The 25,986-nt window shown below is 38.7% G+C and overlaps 1 protein-coding gene and 1 pseudogene across 1 annotated transcript in view; one reads left to right on the top strand and one right to left on the bottom strand.

The window, feature by feature from the left end:
• Window positions 1-18,883, top strand: part of LOC101417762 (butyrophilin-like protein 3) — a 74,113-nt gene extending 55,230 nt beyond the window's left edge. The window contains exons 3-8 of the mRNA XM_058283677.1: window positions 3,050-3,325; window positions 13,002-13,115; window positions 14,793-14,813; window positions 15,833-15,859; window positions 16,165-16,191; window positions 16,554-18,883. Coding sequence (XP_058139660.1) covers window positions 3,050-3,325; window positions 13,002-13,115; window positions 14,793-14,813; window positions 15,833-15,859; window positions 16,165-16,191; window positions 16,554-17,194 — 1,106 coding nt within the window. The 3' untranslated portion in view covers window positions 17,195-18,883. The remainder of the gene's footprint in view (window positions 1-3,049; window positions 3,326-13,001; window positions 13,116-14,792; window positions 14,814-15,832; window positions 15,860-16,164; window positions 16,192-16,553) is intronic.
• LOC139439872 (myeloid leukemia factor 1-like) lies at window positions 301-1,207 on the bottom strand (annotated as a pseudogene).
• Window positions 18,884-25,986: the final 7,103 nt, after the last annotated feature.

Here is a 25,986-nt window from a genome sequence, read left to right as displayed (position 1 = left end):
GCTCTATATTTAAATTTACTGATTCCCTTCTCTGTCATCTCTCTGATGTATTATGCCCTTCCAGAGAGGTTTTTTTTTTAAATTTCAGCTATTCTATTATTCAATATAATTTCCATTTGTTTTATTTTTATACTGTCTATTTTTATTTGTTTTAATATAATTCATAATTGCTTTTTGAAACATTTTTATAATAGCTTTTTTTGAAAATCAAAAATTTATTCCTAAAGCAGGAATGATATAAAGCTAGCATTTCCAAGAACATTCAGGTATCAGAAGAAAATTGCAAAGTACAGTATTGATTTAAAAACAAGATATTGGCCTTATGTGTATTAACTCAGCACCATTACTTTCTCTTGTCATACAACCCAAACTAAACAAATCAAATGCATGCTGATTTATTTTTGCTCCATTTGACAGCAAATCCTGTGATTTTGAGTTTGTCCACAAAAACATTTGATCTTCCATTTTCAATGGTTAGATTTTGATGAGGTTTCTCCCATCTTTTAATTTCATGGAATCCTGAATTTCATGACCAACACTTTGCATTCTAGTTTTTTTTTTTTTTTAATATTGTGCCTGGTCTCCCTCATCTGTACTTTAAAACCTCATCTTGCCGCTCATCAAGGGCATGAACATCACTTTCATTCATATTGATGAACTCTTGATTGACCTATTCTTCTCCAGTTCTGCTGTTTTTGACTTTTTAACAACATGACCTCAGTCTTGGATATGATGACCAACAACCATATTTTCTCATCGATGGTCAGACACTCTCAGTGCTCTTCTAGTAACTTTTATTCCTCCAGGTGCCATAGGGGTTTGAGCTGAGACTTGGAGCTCAAAGTAGAAGAAGTGGCTCATCTTCTACATCAGAATAAGTTATAACTGAGTAAGAACAAAACGAATATCCATTTTATCCATTAAAAGCTGACCAGTTTCTTTATAATTCCTGCATACCGTTTCACATATTTAACACCATTTGGTCCACTGCCTGCAAAGGGTTAACATATCTACCAGTCAAGAAATCTTCACCATCATTATGTCCTCTATGATGGTGAAATCTTCCTCTACCATTGGAGAAACTGAGCAAATCACTTCCAAAAGTTTCAGAATAACTTATCATCTGTAGCATACTTTCTTGGTGTGCCATAAAAGAATCAGAGAAGAAGGGGTCATTCTCAAAACTGCTGCTCAGCATCCCAGACATTCTGGCTTTGTCCTATAATAGCTTTTTAAAAGTTTTTGTCTTTTGATTCATCTTATTAAGATCAATTAATTATTCTTATTCAAGAATGTATTTTCCTGGTTGTTGGTGTGATAGGTGCCCTTTTAGTAAAACCTGGATATTTTGGCTTGAATGTTAGGAGACTATGGATTCTATTTAAAGTTTCTACTTTAGCAAGCAGAAACACTATTCAGGTTTAGCAATCAGATCCCTGCCTAGTTTTTTAGGTTGTGGTTCCAAAGACATTTAATTTTCATAGAATTTGTTGTGCTACTTTGGTTTATCTCTTCTACTGTGTTACTTTGGTCTGCTTGGTTTACCTGTTCCACTGGAGAGTCTCTGATCCATTCTTGAGCTGCTTATGGGAGTAGAAGGTTCTTCCTCAAGGTGTGCTCCCTGGTAGTTCTATTTGAGGGGTGGAGGTGCAGCTGGCCTATATATAAAGTGCTTTCCCTGGCCCATTTGTCAATAATGGCAAATATTACTTGGTCCACATGGTGTTGTAATCTTTCTGAAGGAGCAGTAAGGCAACCTGGTCTGCATTCTGTTTCTTTAGTATTTAGGGCATCATGGGATGCACAGCTTCTGCATTACTTCTGTAGTGTGAGATCTCTTCCTCCTTCCACATTTTTGAGTTCTCCTTTGCTTGCCTCTTTTGTTATTTCCAGAATTTATGAATGTACTCAGAGGGAAAAATGGAGAGAAACAAATCTATACTAACTTATCTTACCCCCCATTCTTTGTAATTACATCATCATACCTTCATTCATTTATTCACTCAACAAACATTTGTTAAGGTCTTGTACTTGTCTAGATGCTAAGATATGGAGATGAGCAATGACAAAATAACAAATATAGATCACCTCTGTAAGTTTTGCTCTCTTGTCTCTCCATTCATATGTTAGGATATAGACTAGATCTTTTCCTGGCTTCCAGTTAATTCTTTTTAATCTATGTAGAAAATAGCTACTGCTCCTCTCTCATCCCTTCTCATAGCCTCCTAGTTGTCTAGGTCTTCTCTTCATTCACTTGAGTGAATTCAGTGGCAGATTGGATGGCCACTCTGTTCCTGAGTGGTTCCTGTGAGCCTTCATTAATGCTGCTGCCTATGAAAGTTCTGTAAGATGTAAGTCTGGTCATAACTCTTACCTGCTAGAAGCCAGTCAAATGCCATACAGAATTACAGTACCTGCATAGCAGTAGTTCACACTTAAGGTCAGTGCATTCACAGTACCCATGGCCTGCATTTGTGCATCACTCAGATATGATCTCACTCTCATGCCTTCTTAAAATCAAAGTGCAGAAATACCAAATTCTCCTTGAATACACTACAGCATGTCTTCCCACCACACCATAGTATTTATTTGTCCTTCTATGTGGCAGGCTAATGCCTCTCCCCACCTTGTCCACCTACAAAGCTCCTATTCATCTGAAACTGAAGGGTGCAATGTCACCCATGACACACCCTCTGAGATAATATCTTTCTGTCTTTGCTTTAACTTGCTCATGCTTCCATAGATACAATTTTCACAATGAAATGTGTTTGTTTGCATTTTTCTACCATTAGTCAGTGAGTTCCTCATAGAAGGGACCCTGTCTTCTTCATGTCATAATTTTAAGTGCTTAGGAATAGCTAAGCACAAAGTAGTTGCTAAATAAAATTTGAATGAACAAAGTACATAGAAGTGCTTAGAGTAGTGTTTCTGTTAGGTGTTTGTAAAAGAAATAAGGGGGCAAGTGCTATGTGCTTGATGAACCTGGATCAGAACAACTGTGGCCTGATATATAGTCTCTGCTTTCATTCCTTCCCTGGTTTCTCCCCAGCTCTGGGCTCAACTCCTCTTGTTTCTGTCATGGGATATGTTGATGGAGAAATCCAGCTATGCTGCCAGTCTTCAGGTTGGTTCCCCCAACCCACAGTGAAGTGGAAAGGACCGCAGGGGCATGATTTGTCCTCAGACTCCAAGGTGAATGCAAACAAGCAAGGCCTGTTTGATGTGAAGACCTACCTTTTGGTCCAAGAAAAGACCAGGAACCTATCATGTTCAATCCAGAATGTTGACCAGAACCTAAAGGTGGAATCCAAAATATGGATAGGAGGTGAGTGGACAGGAGGAGGTAAGGAGAGGGGGGATTCTTGGGTTTCCATAGGGATAACAGGAGCCTTTATCTGAGGATTGTTGTTTAGTATTGCCCAGTTTTAGTGATTCATTTTGAAAAGTCAAATTTCAATAATGTAAAATACAATATCATAAAATTTTGATTAGGTGGAAACAGAATCACCTACTCTCTAGGGGAGTAGAATTAAATATATCTTTCAACACATACTCATCCATATAGTACATCCCTTTAAACTCAAAGCATAACAAACTTAAGAAGGCTATCTGTAAAACCAAGAAAATTAGTTTAAAACATTTTTTAGAAAGCATATTGAATTACTACCTATGAAACAGAATAGGATGAAAACAAAGATAATTTAGGAAGGATTTAAAAAACAGTAGGATAATTAATGCAATCTGAAATATGTCAGTATCATGGTCAATGTAAAAAGACTTAATTTACCAGTGAAAAGACAATGGATAGTAGACTGGATTAAAATATCCCAACTGTTGTAATTCAAAAGAGGAAAATGTAAAACATATGAGATATTCATTGAAGACTATTATCCATGTGGTGCAGCAGTGCTCCAAAATGTATTCACCAAATGCGATGAATGTGCGATGATGATAAAAGAGGTTGTTGATGTGGGAGAAGAGGGGTGGGGTGAGGTACGGAGTATATAGGAACCTCTTATACTTTTTAATGTACCTTTTTTGTGGTCACTTATCTTGTAAAAGAAGAAAATAAAAAATGTGCAAGAAAAGAAAAAGTCAGAAAAGACATACCAGACAATTATTAACCAAAGGATAATTTAGTAGATATATTGTTAAGAGAAAAAATGTTTTGAGAGATAGTTACTTCATTAGTATAAAAAGTTAAATCAAGGAAGTGGGTGTGGGTCAAGTGATAAGGCCTCTGCCTACCATATGGGTGGACCCAGGTTCAATCCCTGGGACCTCCTGGGAAAAAGAAGAAGAGAAAGCATGCTTGCATGATGAGCCAGTGCCCACATGGTAAGCCAAGTGCCCACATGGTAAGCCAAGTGCCCATACAGTGACCTGAGTGCCCGTCTGGGTGCCCATGCTGTGAGCTGAGTGCCTGTGCAGTGAGCTGAGTGCCCGTGTGAGTGCCTGCATGGTGAGCTGAGTGCCCATGTGAGTGCCTGTGTGGTGAGCCAGTGCCTGTGCAGTGAGCCATTGCCTAAATGAGTGCCCACAAGGTGAGCCAAGTGCCCATGTGGTGAGTCAGTGTCCATGCAGTGAGTCAATGCTCACACTATGAGCTGAGTGCCTGCATAAGTGTCTACATGGTGAGCTGAGTGCCCACATCGTGAGACCAGTGCCCACATGGCAAGTTGAGTGCTGTGCAGCAAGCTGAGTGCCCACATGGTGAGCCAGTGCTGGCACAAGTGAGTCATGCAGCAAAATGATGATGTAACAAAAGAGAGACTAAGCAGAGAGTCAAGGTGAAATGCAACACAGACCAGGAACTGAGGTTGTACCATTGACAGGGAACCTCTCCCCACATCAGAGGTTCCCAGGATCAAATCCTGGTGAATCCTAGAAGAGATGAGAGAGAAGACAAAAAGAGAAATAAATACAGAAGATCACACAGTGAATGGACACAGACAGTGGAAAGAGCAGGACGGAGCAGAGAGAGGGAGAGAAAAAAGTCAATTCACCAAGAAATGCTAAAAAATTAAAATATATACACAACTTGGGGAGCAGATGTGGCCCAAGCAGTTGGGAACCCATCTCCCAAATGGGAGGTCCTGGATTCAGTTCCCAGTAAATCCTAAAGAAATGTGCAGATGAAAAAAGCAGATGCAATGAGCTGACACAACAAACTGATGCAATGAGCAGGGAGAAGATGTGGCTCAAGTGGTTAGGCACCCACCTCCCACATGAGAGGTCCCAGGTTCAGTTCCTCATGGCTCCTAAAGAAGATGAGCAGACAATGAGTGGGCACAATGAGCAGACACAGTGAGCAGACAGTGAGCAGACAAAGAGCAGTAACAATCAGTAGACAGATGAGGGAGCCACTCTGGGTTAGGGAGATGTATATATACACACTTGTATTAGTCAGGGGTCTCTAGGAAAACAGAAAAAACAGGAGATATTGTAAGTACTATGAGGTTTTATAAAATTGTCTCATGTGACTTTGGAGATGTACCAGCACAAATTCTGGAGGGCAGGCTGCAAGCCAGGAACTCTGATGAAGGTCCTTGATGAGTTCCCCAGGAGATGCTGTCTGTCTGAAGTAGAGATGGGAATTCTTTCTCTGAATGCTGAAATTACTTCTCTTTATAAGATCCTCAGTTGAATGGATGAGATGTCACTCATAGCTGAAGGCAATCTACTCGGTTGATAGTAGATGTTATCAGCCAGAAGTGCAATCAAATCACCAATGATTTAAGTCCAAGAAAGGCCCTTGCATTAAAATTAGCACAGTACTTGCTTGACCAAAAAATCATGCATAATTACTTGGCCAAGATGACACAGCCTAACCATCATAGTCCACCCTTGTCAATTTGGCAGCCATGCACATCCCCTTAAATGATACTTAATCTCTAAATAAAAACAATCACATTTTTTTCCACCTAACAATATTCAACTGTCCTGCATATAACCAGAAACTCACCAAATCCTTCCAGAATAGGGTAAAAGTCCTTGGGTAATACTCACTCTTAAAACTCAACACGCTTAGATACTATGTCATGTTATTAGTAAAACTTATGCCGTATGATAAAGGGATAAGATAGGGGAGAAAGCAAAGATATTCATTTCAGGTACGTATACAAACATACTCAAAACAAGGAAGAAATATTTGTGACTAGTACAGTCTTCACTTCTGTAACTGGTCATATGCTCATAGTTTTTATTTATCACTACCTTCTTCCACTACCCATTCCATGCTCCCTTTACCCTCAGCAAGTACCTCAGCTGGCTGTGGTTCTTTACCTGGTAGGGTGACCCAAACCTTTATTCTGAAGATTCTGGGCCATTGTTTGTCTTGCCTTGATTGGGTTGTTGCAATATTACATTGACTTTAATCACAGGGCATTTTAATAATAAAAGATGCCCTAGGGGATCCCCTGTATTCCAGGGAAACTCTTTACCTCCATTGTCTAGTTGCAGTCTTATTTCCCTACGGTAGTCAGGATCAATTACCCCAGGCAGTACAATAATTCCCTTCTTTGCCTGCTGAGTCAGAGGCATGAGGAGCCCGAACTGATCAGGTGGCAGTCTTCACTTCCATTTCAGTGGAGTCATTGTTGCATTTCCTGGTGGAAGCACACCACCTTTTGAAAATAAAACTTCAAAAAACTTGCAGGGACAGGAAGCAAAATTTTTCCTAGTTACTAAGGGTAATAGTGAGTGGTTCCACTCCCATTTCCACCCCTTGATTCCTGGACCCATGAATCCTGGCTATGGGAGAAACAGCACCATAGAGACAATGCTGAATTAGAGCACACAAAGCTTCCTGGAGAACATTGCCCCAACCCTGCAAGGTATTGCCACCTATTTGGTGCCATAAGTGAGTCTTCAAAGGTCCTTTTGACCATTCTATCAATCTAGCTGCTTCAGGATGTTGAGGAACACAGTAATACTAGTGAATTCCATGAGCACTTGCCCATTCCCACACATCATTTGCTGTTAAGTGGGTTACTTGATCAGAAGCAATGCTGTGTGGAGCAACATGATGGTAGATAAAACATTCAGTAAGTCCACAGATGGCAATCTTGGCAGAAGCATTATGTGCAGGAAAGGAAAGACATACCCATACCTGGAGTATGTGTCTACTCCAGTTAGAACAAATTTCTGCCCCTTCCATGATGGAATTTGTCCAGTGTAATCACTCTGCCACCAAGTGGCAGGCTAATGACCTCAGGGATGGTGCCATATCAGGGACAGAGTGTAGGTCTCTGCTGCTGTCAGATTTGTCACTCAACAGTGGCTGCAGTCAAGTCAGCCTTGCTGAGGGAACTCCATGTTGCTGAGTCCATGCATAACTTCCATCCCTACCATGACAGTTATTTTTTTCATGAGCCGATTGAGTTATTACAAGAGTGGCTGGGGAAAGAGGCTGACTGTTATCCACAAAATGGGCATCTTATCTATTTGATTGTTAAAGTCTTCCTCTGCTGAAGTAACCCTCTGGTGAGCATTCAAGTGGGAAACAAATATCTTCATATTTTTTTTTGCCCATTTGAAAATGTCTATCTGCATGCCTCTTTCCCAGACCTCTTTGTTACCAATATTCCAATCATTCTCCTACCAAGTCCCTGGCCATCCAAGCAAACCATTGGCAAGAGCCCATGAATCAGTGTACAAATGCACCTCTGACCAATTCTTCCAAGCAAAATGGAAAACCAGGTGCACTGCTCAACATTCTGCCCACTGGGAGGACATCACCTCAACACTCTTCTTCAAGGATGTCCCAGCAAGGGGCAGCAATGCTACAGGTGTCCATTTTTGGGTGGTATCTGCATATCATGCCAAACATCTGTAAACCAAGGCCCAAATTTTCTCTTCCTCAGCCAACTGATTAAGGAATCCCAACCCCCCCAGGAGGGCATTGCTGTGGGCTAGGAAAGAGAAGGTAATGTGGCCATGTGCATTTCAATCTGTTCCTCATTGTATAAGTCAGCCAAAGGGGTGTTGATGAAAAGTACTAGAACTATCTTGGTTTCTATGAAGGGTATTTATTTGGGGTGGCTTAGAGACATAAGGCCCTAAAGAGTCCAATTCAAGGTTCCATATGAGGTACTTCCTCACCCAAATCCACTTGCCACTTACTGAAGCAAGATGGCATCTTCTGATCTCAGATTTAGGCTGGCATAAGGACAGTCTCTCTCCTCAGGGCTCATTTTTTTTCCAGGCTCAGCTTCTCTGTTTTCTGCACAAGGTCAGCTGTAGACTATTAGGCTCATCTCACTTCTTGGCATCTCTGTTGTGCCTAATGAGCTGTCTCTCTTCCTCTGTATATCTTCTTTGTGTCTCTACTTCTGTGTTAGAGTCTGTTTTATCAGCCCAAGTGAGCTGGGACTCAATGCTTAGTCACACTGTAATGATGCGGTTGAATCAAAGTCCTAATCTTAACATAAGTTAATCAAACATCTCAGCTGAATCTAATAGAATCAAAGGTTATCATGCCCAGAGAAACAAATGAGTTAACAAACATCTGTTTTTGGAATTGATGAATAATTTCAAACTGCCACACTCATGTAACTTTCTTGTGCCTTAAGGACCTGCTCAAGCCCTATTTCACATACACCACTTCCATTTTATGATGGAGTTCTGCTGTGCATGCTTAAATATATGGTTTGGCTGATTAGACAACACCCTAATCCTGATAGGTAACTCAGGTCTCACAGTAACTTGTTAGCCCATAGTTAAGCATTCAGTCTCTACTAAGGCCCAGTAGCCATCCAAAAAGGTGTTTCTCAAAAGGAAAGTAGTGAACTTTACAGGATAGAAGTGCTTTGCCCCACAATCCTAAATATCTGCATTGTGAATCTCCTATAGGGAGATCTGTATTTACCACCGACACTTCCAGCACCATTGGATCTGCTGCATCATGTGGCCCAGTTGGCAGTGAAGCTTGTACAGCAGCCTGGGCATATCACAGAGCCTCCTCTTATCCAGTTCCTTACTGAATTCCAGCAGATTTTTGATCATTCTGTAAATGGGTTGGTGTAGAACACCCAAAAAGGAATATGTTGTCTCAAAAATCCAGAGGCCAATTAAGCTCTGTGCCTCTTTTTTGGTTGTAAGAGGGACCAGATGCATCAGTTATCCTTCAGTTTAGTGCGCCTCCTCCCCCATGGACACCTAGAAATTTCACTGAAGTGGAAGTCCCCTGTATTTTTGTTGGATTTATCTCCCATCCACTGACACACAAATACCTTACCAATAAGTCTAGAATAGCTGCTAATTTTTGCTCATTAGTTTCAATCAACATGATATCATCAATATAATGGATCAGTGTGATGTCTTTTTTTGAGGGGGGTGGGACGTTCATGGTCCCTGAGGACATTATTATGACATAGGGCAGGAGAGTTAAAATACCCCTGAGGTAGGACAGTGAAGGTTTATTGATTGTCTTGCCTGCTGAAAACAAACTATTTCTGGTGGTTCTTACTAACAGCAATAGATATAAAAAGCATTTGCCAGATCAATAGCTTCATACCAGGTACCATTATATGTGTTGATTTGCTCAAGCAAATCTGGAATAGCATTTACTGAGTATTCCCATTCTTATTATCCATTCTGGAACTGGGAAAATAACTACAGATTGTGTCCAGTGACCCACTATAACCACTGTGCAATGTACCTGAGCTAAAACCCTATCAATCACCTGGCCTCTGTAAACCCTACTCTGACTGGTGGGCCATAGTGACATTTTGGGTCATTTGGAGTTAACTTCACTTCTAAGCCAGTGTTTAATAATCCCAGAAATGTCCAATCATTTCCTTTTCCCCAATGCACAATGACCCTAGTAAAAGGTGGTGGGCCTCTTTAGGTAAGGCTGAAGGAAGATTAATAGTATACATCTTTGGCAGTGTAACAGGTCCTTCTCCAAGGGGTCCTGTCCTTCTCTTTATTCAAGGGGCTCTAGGACAGTAAACAGTGTCAGGTCTGCAAATTGATTAAGGGGCGATGATCCTCTGTTTCTGCAATTCACGGTTGACTTTTGTTCACTCAACCCAGAACTCTTCTGCTTATATGAGTCAAGTAGGAATTAAGTAGACTGCCCATCTCTTTTACTTCTAGGTACCCCATGATCTATTCACCAACACTCTAGGCCCATGTGAGTCAGACTATTTTGATTGTTGCTTTGTGTTTGCCTTTCATTGTGGTAGTCATACCCACCTTGTCTTTTGTAGTTAAGTGCTGCCACTTGGCTTCTGCCAGCTTGAGATCTGATCATCCCCATAATGTTTGAGGATCCTAGTTCAGTGACTGTAGGTCCCAAGATAATATCTGACCAACAAAGAACAACAACCACAGAGCTCTTCAGGGAAAATGGAGTTAGTTTCACAAATTTATTCTGCACAATCCTGGTGAAAGTTGTGTCTTCTGGACATTCCTAGGGTGGTCTTACATGATAAATCCATTCTAACATTCCAAACTCTCTGTAAGCATTGGCTAAAGAACTGGGCATCATTACCTGGCCAAGTTGACCCAACATAACTATCACACACTTTATAATATATCTCTAACACATATAAAGAAAATAGCAATAAAAACATAAGGTGAAATTAACATGAGTTCCAACTCTGATTAAATAAATTGACAAAATTAGAAAGATTATAGAATAGTTGAACTACAAATTAACAAGCCTCATTTAACACACATTAATAGAAGCTGCCTCCCAAATTTGGAAAATAAATATTATTATTTTGAAGCACATATTGAACATTTATAAAATTTCACCAGATAGAAACACATAAAATAGTTTTCAGGAGATTTGAAGGAGTTGGCATCCTACAAATGACAATTTCTAACCACAATATAATTAAGTTATTGACATAATTAAAGATGATTTAAAATTCATGTATATTTGAAAATTTTAAAAACATCCTTCTAAAATAACTGAGAGGTCACTGAAAAAACCATAATGGTAATTAAACAATATTTAAAATGAATGAAAATGAAATCACAATATACCTTAATGTGTCAAATGGAGTTAATGTAGTGTTCTGAGACAAAATTATATTTTTGAAAGTTCATATTAGAAATGAAAAAGCCCAAAATGTAAGTGTTAGAAATTCATATTTATTTCAGAACAAACTGAAAGGAACAGAATGATGGAAATCCTAGATGAAGGATTTGTAATAATAAAAAGATAAATAGTGCAGGTAAACAAAACTAAACAGATATTTCCAAGTAACATTAAAATTGATAAGCTTTTTGCAACATAGATAAAAAAATATGAGAGAAAGAGTGTAGGAAATAACAAGGAGGCAAAACTAATGATGCAGCAGAGATTTAAAAGGTAATCTGGTCATGAATAAATTTATGCTATTATATTTGAGAGTGATGAAATCAAAATGTTCCTAGAAAAATAAAAAAAATACAAAATGTGACTCAGGGTAAAATAAACTACCTGACTAGCTCTATAATCACTAAAGGAATTAAATAATTATTTAAAAGTCTTTTCACAAAGAAGACACCAGGACTATATTGCTTTGCCAAAATGCAAATTTTCAAGAAAACTGCAACCAATGAAACTGGAAATTCCAAAACAGGGTACGTTAAACTCATTTGCATAGGTTAACATAATTTTGATACCAGTATACACAAGGGTGGTTTGTAAAAGGAAATGTACTGGCCAGTTCACACATGTGTAAATACCATTATACATCATGACTGAATGGAGCTTATCCTGGAATGAAAAGTTAGTTCAACACTGTAATATATATATCATAATTATTACCTTAATGAACTGAAGGGGAAAAACTAATTTTCTCAATGTCTGTAGAGAAAGCATAGATAAATTTCACGATCCATTCATAAAACTTTGGTCAATGTAATAATAGAAGAGATATTCTTATAAATCTAGAAATAAAAAAGAACCTCCTTTTCCTTACTAAAATATATCTAAAATACCTAGAACAAATATCATACACAATGATATGGCATTTAAATATTAAAACCTGTAGCATGTATCATACATAATGATATGTCATTTTAAATTAGTAGCTTAAGGCTGACTGCATTGAACATTTCTATTCAATATTTTATTGGATTAATCAAAGTTGCAATAAGGGAAGAGAATGAAAAAGGAGCTATAACTTTTAGGCAGGAAGATATAGAATGGCCATTGTTCACAGTTATATGATGATATACACTGAAAGTCCAAATAAACTATAAATTCTTCAATTTGTAAATGAATTCATGTTCATTATAATAAGATTAATAAATAAGATACATTGCATTTCAATATACCAACAAAGATAGATAAATCAACATGCCTTATGCAATAATGATGAACATTATATTAACTAGTAATAAAATATTTACAAACTCTTATTGAAAGACATTGTAAAACTTTAATGAAAGACATTAAAGAAACTTAAATAGGAGGAGATATATGATATCCAGATAAGAAGAGTCCCAGAATTGACCTTTAGATTCAGTATAATGCCACTCAAAATCTAAGCCGTTTCCTTAGAACTTAAATCAATTTCAACATTTATGTGGAAAAGCAAATGGCCAAGAATTGCCAAAGCATGGTAAATCTTATATATGTGTCTGTGTGTCTATTTATATATACTAAGGCATATTACAGTGTTGTGATAAATAAGCTAGTCAAAATTATTGACACACAGACAAATGGCACAGAACAGAAAGCCCAAAAACAATCCCAAGCCTGAATGTTAGATATAGATGCTATCATGTGTAAAATGTGTAAAGGAAAGTGAAATCAATAAATGATGCTAGCACAGATATCTATTTTTTTAAAAAATCAGATCTCTATTATATTTTAGATACAAAAATAAAATCTACACAGATCATAACTTATGCAGAAGACACTGCAAAGTTTTCAACTATAGAAGAAAACATAGAAAAATATTTTTTCACCTTGAGATCCAAGGATTCCTTAAATGAGAATCAAATTGCCTTCACTGTTCAGCAATCGTTAAGGGGTCTGTTGCGTTGTTTTACAGAGACATTTTTCCAGCCTTCACCTTGGCGCTCGCCTACAATTTTACTGGGATTACTCTGCTTTGGCCTATGTGTTTGCATCATCGGGTTGATGATTTTTTTCTTCAAGTACCGCAGTAAGTGAAATAGAGAATCTTGAACTTGTGGATTTACATGGTTCCAGCAGGGCTGGGATCAGGGAAGCTCCCATGTGCCTCCCTGGTTTGGTCCCCTAGGCCTGGGCCAGGGGCCCATCACCTGGACCCCAGCCCACTGTCCCCAGTCTCTTTCTGAAATGGCTTCCTCAGGAAATGCAAGGCCCTTCCAGACCCTTCCTATATTCCATAAAGGGCTGAGAATTAGATGAATAATGATTTTCAGTATATTTAGAGCTTATACAAATTTCTTGGAGCAACATCAGAACCTCAGTAAAAAAGTTTCCAAGTGGTTGGAAAGGCTTTATGAAAGAAGAAATAAAAATGATTGAAAGATAAAAAATAAAATACCCAGTCTCACTAAGAATTGTCATCGTCAATTATCATTTTTTTTCCTCCTGGGGACAATACCCAATTGAAGAAATTCTCTTCAGTAATCCTATCATGATCTCTTGTATTTTTCACCACATAGAGATGCTAATATTGGGTCAGGGGTGAGGGAGGTACAAAGGAGAGTTCTAGGAGGTCCCAGGTCATGCAGACTCCACAGCTTGTCTCACTTGAGCAAGGAGCCTTCACCGTGTGTGTGGTTTTTTTTTTTTAAGTTTTATTTTCTTTCATTGTGTTTTTATGTTACATAAGCTTGTACCAAAAACTGAATATTCCTTTTCTGTTTCAGGGAAACACCAGGGGGAATTGGGTAAGTGTCATATCATGTTCTGAGCTATCCACGCACTCAATTCTCCTCAGTCTCTCCCTGTTCCATAGTTAAGCCATCTGCATGCTTTCTGGTTCCAGACTGGACTGAAAGCATGGGCAAGTCAAGGGAGAGAAGCTGGTTTGCTTTCCCCATCCATTAACTCTGAACTAATCATCAGAATCAGTGTGGTTAACATGGACATCAAAGTCTGGAAATTTCATAAAATTGTCTGTAAAATTAACATGTTTTTGCATTTGATGGTGAGAGAAACTGCAGATTTTGTGAAATGTACTAGTCATTTGACCACAGAATCATAAAGAACCTGTTGATTGCCCTCCTCAACTTCACCCCTGTTCTGATGCTTATCTAGATTCTGTATCAGCCACCGAATATTCTGAATTTTGTTTCAAGTAAATTCCAGGAAAAATTGCATGAAACAAACCCTGAATATTCCTTTTCTGTTTTAGGGAAACACCAGACAGAATTAGGTAAGTGTCTTATCATGTTCTGAGCCATCCACACACTCACTTCTCCAGGATCTCTCCCTTTTCCATAGTTTAAACCATTTTCATGATTTCTGATTCCAGACTGGACAGAAAGCATGGGCAAGCCAAAGAGAGAAGCTGTTTTGTTCTCATCATCCATTAACTCTGAAATGATCATCAGGATCACTGTATTTAAGATGGTCACCAAAGTCTGAAAATCTAAAATTTTCTGTAAAATTAGCATGTTGGTACATTTGGTGGTGAGAGAAACTAGATTTTATGAACTCTTTTAGGGATGTGACCTCAGAATCATGAAGAATCTGTTGGGGGTCCTCCTCAACCTTCTCCCTGATCTGACATTTTGAGACGTTGTCTAGATTCTGAATCAGCCACTGAGTATTCTGCATTTTGTTTCATGGAAATTCCAGGAAAAACTGCATAAAACTATCAGTGAATATTCCTTTTCTCTTTCAGGAAAACTCCAGGCAGATTTGAGTAAGTGTCTTATCATGTTCTAAGTCATCCTCACACTCACTTCTCCTGGGTCTCTTCCTGAATCATACTTTAAGCCATCTGCAAGTTGTCTGGTTCCAGACTGCTCAGAAACCATGGGCAAGCCAAGGAGAGAAGCTGATTTGCTCTCCCCATCCATTAATTCTGAAATGATCACCTGGATCAGTGTGGTTAAAATGGGCATCAAAATCTGGAGATCTCATAAAATTGTCTGTAAAATTAGCATGCCGGTGCATTTATTAGTGAGAGTAACTATAGATTTTGTGAACTGTACTAGTGATGTGGCCCCAGAATCATGAACAACCTGTTGGTTGCTCTCCTCAGCTTTCCCCCTGTTCTGATGGTTTGAACCTTTATCTGGACTCTGTATCAGCCACCGAGTGTTTTGCATTTTGCTTCATGGAAATTCCAGGAAAAACTGTATAAAACTATCAGTGAATATTTCTTTTCTGTTTCAGGGAAACAGCTGGAAGAATTGAGTAAGTGTCTTACTATGTTCTGAGGCTTCTGCACACTCATTTCTCCTGGGTCTCTCCTTGATCCATAGTTTAAGCTGCTTGCATGCTTTCTGGTTCCAGACTGGACAGAAAGCATGGGGAAGCCAAGGAGAAAACCTGTTTTACCCTTCCCATTCATTAATACTGAACTGATCATCAGAATCAATGTGGTTAAGATGGGCATATGAATATGGAAATCTAAAATTGTCTGTAAAATTATCATGCTGGTGTATTTGGTGGATATAGATTTTGTGAAATGTTCTAGGGATGTGGCCCCAGAATGGTGAAGAACTGTCGGGTGTCCTCTTCAATTTTCCCTCTGGTCTGATGCTTTTAGCCTTTATCTAGACTCTGAATCAGTCACTGAGTATTCTGCATTTTGCTTCAATGAAATTCCAGGAAAAACTGCATAAAAGTGTTATCATGTGCAGAGTTTTCCTGCCACACACTCCTCTGGGTCCTGTTCCATGGATTTCAGCTTCCTTTGTGTTTTCTTCCTTTCAGACTGGAGAAAGCAGCAAGCACAGGATGGTGAGAGAAGATCTCCCTTTCCTCCGCTGACCCTTCAATGTCCCTACTTTATGTATTCTTATAGCTTGAAGCCCATGGGATCCAGAGGAAGCAAAATTGTGGTGGGCTGCAGGGTTCAGGGGACTCTGAAACTGCCTGCAAATTTTGGGGAAGGTAGATTTTGTAAAGAGATTCATAGGTTTTATCAGATCTCGTGTAGGTCCCTCACATCTCAAAACAGCAGCCACTCTTGGTCTTTCTCATCTTCCTACCTGCTTTTTTCAACGTCAACGTAAACACTGACCAGCAACCTTGCTCATTTTCAGAATGGAGAGATGCCCGGAAACACCCAGGTACTAGAATCTGATGAAGTTGACTGTGGCATAGAACCTCTGGTGGGTGTGGGAGAGGGAGGTGACCAATAATAGATACAGGGCTGCTGAGTGAGATTGAGGTCCATCCGGCCTGCAGATGGCAAACCTGCAATAGGGACTTTGTGAAAGGACAGGGTTGGGCTGGGGTGCTCGAGAGGAATTTATGAAATTCTAGTCAAGATATCTCCAGGTCATTTTGTCTGAGGGAGACCATGGCTCTGAACCTCACCTGATCTCATCCTGAGCCAGTCTGGGGCAGAATGGGGTGACCTCTGGATCTGTCCAAGGTGCCCTCCCTTCCTCATAACTCATTCTTTCTTTCTCCCCCCTCTTTCTCCCAGTGGAGCTGACTCTTGACCCAGGCACAGCTGAATCCCACCTCCACATTTCTGATCTGAGAACAGTAACCTATTTGGATGTTCCTCAATATGTGACAAACTTATGGATGAGATTCAGTAACATGGCTGTCGTGGCTTCTCAGGGTTTCTCTGAAGGAAAACATTACTGGGAAGTAGATGTGGGTCAAAACGTAGGGTGGTGTTTGGGAGTGTGCCTGGATAATGTTGAAAGGGCGATGCAGAATGTGACGTTGTCTCCCATTAATGGGTACTGGGTCTTTGGAAAGAACACACAACAGCAGTATTTCTCATTGAACCCTGATACAATTAATCTTTTCCCAAGAATCCCACCTACACATGTAGGAATTTTCCTGGACTATGAAGGTGGGACCATTTCTTTCTTCAACATAAATGATCAGTCACTCATTTATACCCTGACACATCAGTTTGCAGGCTTATTGAGGCCCTTCATCCACTATTCTCCAGGTCTTGAGGGGAATCAGACTTCAATTGTCATCTGTCCAGTGTCCTGTGGATCAGGGAAAGAAGGGCATTTGCAGAAGGTCCCCACATCCCCAGACACAGACAACAGAAAGCCCTCCTCACAAGTGGCAAGTGACCATACCCTTCCTCTCCAGGAGTGATGCCTAGAAGGGATCACAACTCCCACTTCCTTTAGGGTACCTTGGTTTCTTTCCTGGTTCCAGAGCCACACAGCAGCCAACAGGGATGGCTTCTAGATGAGGAGAGATTCATGCTGCCTGAGGTTGGGAGGGAAGAAGGCTAAAGATGGATTTAATTTGCACCAACTCTCTATAGGTAAGCAACCACAGACAAGTCCCAGTCTCTCAAGATCTTCACCCATAAACAGAGTCATTCATTCCCTTAGAGGATGCAGTGAAGATTAAAGAGACAATGTGAATCATACATGCATTTTGTAGGTGGCATAACATTTGCTAATGATTTTTTCTTTATATTACATTTCATCCCCATTATGATCCCTATTCATTTAATTCACATTAATTCATTTTCCCTATTTGAAATTACCTTTGGAGTATTCAGTGAGCACGTGCTCTGTGCCAGGCCCAAAGGCTTGTAGGTGAGGGAACATTTTTTCCAACTTATCATTCAAGCCCACGATTACCCTCATAGCAAAACCAAATATTACAAGTAAAGGATACTACAGACCAATATAATCATGACCGTAGATGCAAAAAACTCTAAATAAAATTTTTGTAAGTTGAAACCAACAGTATATTCAAAGAATAATACATCATTATCAAGTAATGTGTGGAATGTAGGATATATTTCATATTCAAGCATCAACGAGCTTAATTCACCACATTAGCAAATTTAAAAGGAAAAAGTATATATCTCAATAGATGAAGAAAAAACATTTGATAATACCAATATCCATACTGATAAAAACTGTCAGCAGGAAAAGCCAGTCACAAAAGGACAAATATTGCATGATCTCACTGATATGAAAATATGAAGAATAAACCCATGATTAAAACCTAGATATAGGGTTTTTAGGAGGTAAGAGGAGGACTGTGAAAAAATATTCATGGTTAATACATGTAGAAATTTTAATTAACTTGACTGTAAAAGTGTGGAAGTGGATGGAGTTGATGGTTCTTTACGGTGAGTAGAAATAACACTGCTGTTTATAAACGGGATTGTAGCTGAAAGAGTAGTCTAGGGATGTAAATGTCAACTGAAAAAAAGAAAGCCAGAGAATAGAATAATCTAGGGACTGAATAATATTGTGAACCCAGAGGTGAATGAGAATTGTGGCTAATAGTACAAATATAAGAATGTCATTCTATGAACTAGAACAAATGTATATCACTATTGCAGGGTGGGAAGAATGTGGAGAAGCAGGAGAAAAATGCAATTAATGTAAATTAGGGACTATAGTTAACAGAAGTACCATAATATTCTTGTAGCAATGACAAATATGCACTCTGTTAATAATAAGGGATTTCAGAAAAAAAATAGACCAATTTATGCTATAGACCAGGAGTTATCAACTAGACATCCATGGACCCCTAAGGGGTCTGTGGAAAGACTTCAGGGGATCCATGAGTTTAAATTGAAAATTAAAAAAAAATTCTTGTGGGGACATGTTGGTGTGGGACAAAGTATAGTGTGGATTTAGTAATGGGTACCTGATTTTTGCCTGACTGGATTTGTGGAACAAAAAAAGGTTAAGAACTTGCACTATAGACCATAATTAATGGTAATAGCCTGATGATGTTATCTCATAATCTGAAACAAATGTTCCACAACAATGTAGTGTACTGGTAGAGGGGTGTTGTATGGGAATTGCATACATGTGATGATTGTTTTGTAAGTTCATAATTTCTCTAATAAAAATATGTATTTTAAAGTTTTTTGGAACTTTATTTACTTATTTATTTATTTTAATTATTCTGCCCCTCCCCATGGTTCTCTTTGTCTTTCTGCTCATTGTTTAATTTTTCCTCACTTTCTCCAGGAGGCACCAGGAACCGGACCTGGAACCTCCTACATGGGAGGTGAATGCTCAATAGTTGCTCCTCAAAAATATAAATATTTTAAAAACCTATTAGCAATAAATATATATAGATTGCAAGTAAGCACATGGAAAGATACTCAAGATCTTTAGACATTAAGGAAACACAAATTTAACCACAAAGAGACACCATTATACACTTCTTACAATGGCTAAAATTAAAAAGATGGACCACACTACAGGTAAGAGGATGTGGAGGCATTGGAACTCTCATACACTATTGGTGAAAATGTAAAATAGTGCACCTATCTTGTACAACAATTTTATAGTTTCTTTAGAAACCAAACAACTATCATAAGATCCAGTCATTCCACTCTAAGCATTTACCCAAGAGAAAAGGAAATGCATATATATAGAAAGATTTGTACATAAATGTCCATAACTGCTTTTTCGTAACATTCAGAAACTGGAAACAATCTAAATGCCAATCAACAGATGAATGGATAAAAAAATTGTGATATATCCATGCAATGGAATACCACTCAATAAGAAAAAATAATGAATTGTTACATACAACAACATGGATGAATCTCAAAAACATTATTCCAAGCAAAAGAAACCAGACCAAAAAAGAGAAAAAAAATATTTTGTGGGTCTTAATTTCCTACCTGAGATCACAAATACCACAAGATGGGTTGACTTAAATGATGGGACCTTATTGACTCATGGTTTTGAGGCCAGGGGAAGTCCAAAATTGAGGTGTCAGCAAAGCAAGGCTTTCTTCTCTAAGAATTTGAAGTTCTCATGCTGGCTGCATGCAAATCCTTCAATTTAGGCTTTTCTGTCATGTGATAATCAACACGGTAATGTATCTTTTCTCTTCTGGGTTCTATTGACTTCCAGCTTCTCCTGTTGTCTTCCCTTGTCCAATTTCCTTTGCTTATAAAGATTTCAGCCACACTGGGTTATGATCCACCTTCCTTTGATTTGGGCACATCTTAACTAAGAATAATATCTCCAAATGTTCCATTTACAATGGTTTCACACACACAGGAATGGATGAAGATTAATAACACTTATTTTCTGGGATACATAACTCAATCTGCCAGACTGTGTGATTCAGTTAATATTAAACTCCAGAAAATGCAAATTATCTAAAGTGACAGAAAGTTGACAATTGGGTAGGAAGGATGACAAAGGGGCATAAAGATACTTTTGGGGGTGATTGCTTTGTTCACACTCTTGATTATGGTGATTGATTCTTGTATGTATGCATATGTAAATTAAAACATTAAATTACACACCTTAAATAAATGCAGTTTAATGTGTGTCAATTATGCTTCAGTAAGGATTTTTTAAAATAAATAAACAAGAAAAGTGTAATATGGCTGATCCTAGTGGTAATATTTCCTGAACCTTACCTTTCTATGAGACTCACATTTTTTTAACCACAGCCCTGTGTCCAATACACTATAATTTAATGATTTTCTTTCAAGTCCAAGTCTGTGGGCAGCTGGATGCCTGAATGTGGACACTGTCAGAAGGGAGAGAGGGTTGTGCTTCTCAATGCAGCATCTCTAGATGGACCTGTGAGGGAGGGAGTGACCACACCTTTAGCTGTTACTCTTCACCCTTCCTTGTCTGAACCCTAGGGAGTGACAGGGCAACTGAGATTGTAAATCCACAAGCCCCTACATTGTCTGTTAGAATATGTCTAAATGCAGCTATAGATAGGAGCAAATTATTAATGCATACAACTTTAGATAGATCTTAAGGGCATTAAATTGAGTAATAAAAACCTATCTCATAGGTTACATACTACATGATTCCATTTATTAACCCCTTGAAGTGACAAAATAATAGAGATTGAGAACATGAAACTGGTTGCCAGGGCCTAAGAAAGGGGAGGAGAACGTAACTATAGAGGTGTAGCATGATAGAGTGTTTTTTGGTGACAGAACAGTGTCTTTATTATAGTGGTGGTCATCAGATTCTATTCACATAATGAAACTACTTAGAAATACACAAACAGAAATGAATGAGTGTAAAAAGTGGTGCAGTATGAATTAGGTCTGTGGTGTGGTAAGAGTATTGTATTAATGTCAGTTCCCTGGATTTCATATTGTACTATATTTATGTAAGTTGTTACCATTGGAGCAAGCTCTGTCAGGGCACACAGTACTCTGAATTATTTTTACAACTTTTTGTGAATGTCTAATTATTTCAAATAAAAACTTGAGAAGAAAGCTGTAAATCTATAATTACCTCAACGAAATACTTAATTTTTGATAAAATTATTTATCTGGGCAATCATTCTGTAAATGACAAAATATGGAAATATTAAACAGTATCAGATATTCAACTAGAGGTAAAACACATTAAATAAACAAAATGAAGCTTTTAAAAATACTTATAATTTACAAAAGAATCCTCAACAATAAAATACTAGTAATAAGTTTAAGTGAGGATATAAAAGAGATGTAAACTGGAAATTATAAAACACTGGTTTAAGGAAATTAAAGAACACCTAAATAAAGGTCAAGATTTATGTGTTCATGGATTGGAAAATGTAATATTGCTAGGATGTCAATTTTATGCAAAGGTATTTACAGATTCAATGCAATCCTTTCCAAACTTCCAGCAGCCTTTTTTTCAGAAATATTAATCCTGATCCTCAAGTTCATATGGAACTTCAAGGGGCCCTGAATAGCTAAAACAATTTTGAAAAATAAGAACAAAGTTGGAGGACTCACACATGGGATTTGACAATAGATTCTTAAAGATGACACCTAGAACATGAAGAGTAAAAGAAGCAATAGATAAATTTGACTCATCAAAATAAAACATTTTGCACATGAGAACATTATTAAGGAAATTAAACATATATAAAGAAAATTGAATATATATAAATACATAAATATAAAATTAAATATATTGAATGGGAGAAAATATTTGCAAACCATTTGTTAGATAATGACTGTGACAGTTTGAAGTTGTTTTATGAATCCCAAAAAGAAAAGGATTATGTTATTGAACTAGGCTATTCCTGTGAGTGTGTGGTCCTTTAGACTGGACTATGTCAGTGAAGCATAAATCAGGTTTATGTCTCCTACCCTATTTTATATTTTATATTGATATAAACAGAGACATAGAGAGAGAAAGTGCCAGAGAAAGGATGTTGCCATTTTTACCTGGACATGTGTGAGAGAAAACTCAAGGAGGACTAGCAGCCAAATCTGAAGTAGAAAGCCCCTTAGAGGCTGGACCCATGGAGCAGTTCAAGGCTGAGGAGATAAGCCATATGTCTGACAGTCCACAGCTGAACCCAGGAAGAATGCAGAGAAGCCACGACTGAGAGAGGAGGTTGGAAAGAGACTAGCCTTATGCCTGGTGACCCACAGAAAGGCTCAGGGAGATGGTGAGCCCAAAGGTTAATGAGGAGACATTGGCAGAGATCAGCTGCCACCTTTCTTCACCACATGGCAAGATCCCAGGATCACTAGCAGCTGACTTTGTTGAGAAAGCATCTCCTCTGATGCCTTGATTTGGACATTTCATGGGTTTGGAACTAGAAGCACTTACCCTAAATAAAATTCATATTATAAAAGCCAACCCACTTCTGGTACGGTGCATCAGAAGCCCTGTGGCAAACTAAGACAGATATTGGTACCAGGAGTGGGGAGCTGCTGCTTGCAATTACCAATAATGTTGGATCAGCTTTATAAATGGGTAAGGAGTATTTTATTGGTGGAATTTTGATAATAATGACCTAGACTGTTTCGAAGAGGTTGTTGGTAAAAATATGGACACTAAAGATAGTTCTAATAAGGCCTTAGATTGAAATCATGCATGTGTTATTAGAAATTGGAGGAAAGGTGATCTTTGTTTTAAAGTGGCAAAATTGAGTTCTGATGCTGGAAGAAAAGCAGAAATTGGGAGTGAGCAAATGAATTCAGCATAAGTGGCAGTGTTTTAGTTTTTCACAAGCTGCTGAAAGCAATATACCAGAAATGAGTTGGCTTTTACAATGGGGGTTTATTGACTTGCAAGCTTACAGTTCCAAGCATGAGAAAAGTGTCCATGTCATGGCATCATTAGATGACACTCTCTTCCAAAGACCAGCTGCTGGGAATCCTGGACTCCTCTTTCCCATGAAAAGGCACATGGTGACATCTGCCATTCTTTGCCTTCTTCTCCAGGTTTCATTCTTTCCTGCTTCTGGCTTCTTCAACTGTGGATTTCTTGCTCAGCTCCTGTGGAGTCTTCTCTGAACTCTTGTGTTCCATTTATTTAAGCTATTGTCTTCAGGGTTTTTTTCTCAGCTTTGAAGTGTTTCTTTCTGTTTCTCACAGCCTGCTTATGAAGGACTCCATTAAGAACATTAAAACTCATCCTAGGTCATGCCTTACTGAAGTAAACTAGTCAAAATGTCCTTAACTGAAGTGACCTAATTAAAAGGTCCCACCTATAATAGTTTCACACTGATAGGACTAGATTAACATTTAGGGCATGATTTTCTGGGGGTCACCCATCTTCAAGCTATCACAGGCAGGATACGAGATCAACTCACCAAAAGCCACTGTGTTTCTATATACTAATAATGAACAATCAGAAGAATAAAGAAATATTCATTTACAATAGCAATTAAAAGAACCAAATACATAGGAATAAGTGTAAAAGACGTATACACTACAAAGCATTGCTTACAAATTTACAATGACTTAAATAAGTGCAAGGATATTCCATATTCATGGAAAGACTAAATATTGTTAAGGTTTCAATTGTACCCAGAGATTTACAGAACAGTCCTGCATGACATTGCAATGATGGATACAGGTCATTTTACATTTTGTCCTAATCTAAAATTTTTTCCTAAACAGATATTCCATAGGTCAGGGAGGAATTTGTGGGAAGATGGAGGATTAGAAGCTGAGGGATCACTTTCCTGGAAAAATATAGTAAGAGGACAGGCAGAGACTGTCTGGAGGGCTACTCTGGGACTTAGGACATCAGGGGATGGTGAAACCTAGAAGCAAGGGGATAAAGAAAGGAGTCTCAGCTGGCTTAAAAGTCCTGTGGGTAAAGCTGCAACAGCTGCTGGTGCCCATCCCCCACCCCGGATCAAACAGCAGTCTGCAGATTGCATCTGTTGTGGACTGAGGGTAATGCAGGAATCCTTATCCTCAAGAGAGGAAAGAGTGACACAACCTATAGTAAATTCAGATTTTGGTCAGCAAACTTGGTCTGCTGCTTTGGTGGGATCACACAAATCCATGCTGGGTGGAGCCACAACATTTTTTTGTTCTGAGTGCCAGCAGGAAGCTAAAGATAATTTACCTTCTCAAACACCTTTCCTATTGCCCCTCCTCTTGTTGAGGAGACAGGGGGGAGGGAGGGTGCTGACACTCAAGGAAGAAAGTTTGTTTATGAGATTTTGCCGGCTCTGAGAACATTGCTCCTGCACTGCATATCCCTGCATGCAGTTAAACTGAATGTATTCTTCCCTACTTGTGGGGTCTGAAGTAAGAGGTCTTCCAAAGAGCACCATCTTCTGGCCAAACCAGAAAAGTTCATGAAAAGAAAGGGAAAATAATAATAAATAAATAAAAGAGACAATCAGGCACCTTTACTACCACCCTCTTAAAGGTCCTTGTAAACTGGTTTGTGCCCCATTACTGAGTCATTAAAACTTGTTTGAACACTTAAATAGTGAGTAATCCTAAATATCTAGAACAAGTTGAACCAAGAATCAAGGAACAGTGGAAGCATACAACTACTTAAAAGTAATTCCTTAGGCAAGAGAGAGAAACTGAACATCAGAGTAAACTCACCATTACAATCAGATACCTAGATACCAGCAAAAAAATTACAAGTCATACTGAGAAAAAGAAAGCTATGACTTAGGCAAAGGAACAAATTAAAGCTCCGCATGAGAAACTGGACTTAAAGAAACTAATCAGTAAGTCTCATACAAATCTCCTAAATCAAACTGATGTGGGTTATGGGTGGGAGGCTGTTTATCTTTTCATAGATAACTTGAGTGTATGTGTGGGACAGTGAGAAGCTGCAGCCCTTCCCTTGGTAACCATGGCAACAACTCCAGTCCCGGGAAAAAATTTAGCAATGCAAACTCTATATATATATACCAGTCAGTCCAGAGAGACTCTGATAATAGTGATGCGGAAGCTTAAATAAACTTAAACTGTGGGAAACAAAGGCATGTTGTTTCCATGGAAGCAAGTTACTTCCTTGACCACGAGTCATGCTGTCTCCATAGTTACACATGCAGGTCATAAATCTAGCAAGGAGATGTGTACATTCAGGTGGAACGAGGACTAGGCAGAATGGGGTGCCCTGGGCAATAAGATTCATAGGTATGCTTTCTTTTTTTTTTTTTAATTTTATTTTATTTATTCATTTTTTAAAAAATATTACATTAAAATAATATGAGGTCCCCATTCACCCCCACTGCCCCCACCCCACCACTCCCCCCACAGTAACACTCTCCCCCATCATCATGACACATCCATTGCATCTGGTGAGTACATCTGTGGGCATCGCTGCACCCCATGGCCAGTGGTCCACACCATGGCCCACACTCTCCCATGTTCCATCCAGTGGGCCATGGGAGGACATACAATGTCTGGCAATTGTCCCTGGAACACCACCTAGGACAACTCCAAGTCCCGAAAATGCCTCCACATCTCATCTCTTCCTCCCATTCCCCGCACCCAGCAGCCACCATGGCCACATTTTCCACACCAATGCCACATTTTCTTCGATTACTAATCACAATAGTTCATGAATAGAATATCAGTAAGTCCACCCTAATCCATACTCTATTGCTCCATCCTGTGGACCCTGGAATGGTTGTGTTCATTCGACATCCATGTCAAGAGGGGCCTTAGATTCCACATGGATACTGGATGCAATCCTGCT

Source organism: Dasypus novemcinctus, chromosome 2 (assembly GCF_030445035.2).
Source record: "Dasypus novemcinctus isolate mDasNov1 chromosome 2, mDasNov1.1.hap2, whole genome shotgun sequence".
NCBI lineage: Eukaryota > Metazoa > Chordata > Mammalia > Cingulata > Dasypodidae > Dasypus > Dasypus novemcinctus.
Note: the sequence above shows the minus strand (reverse complement) of the source record. Positions and strands in the feature narration are given on the sequence as shown.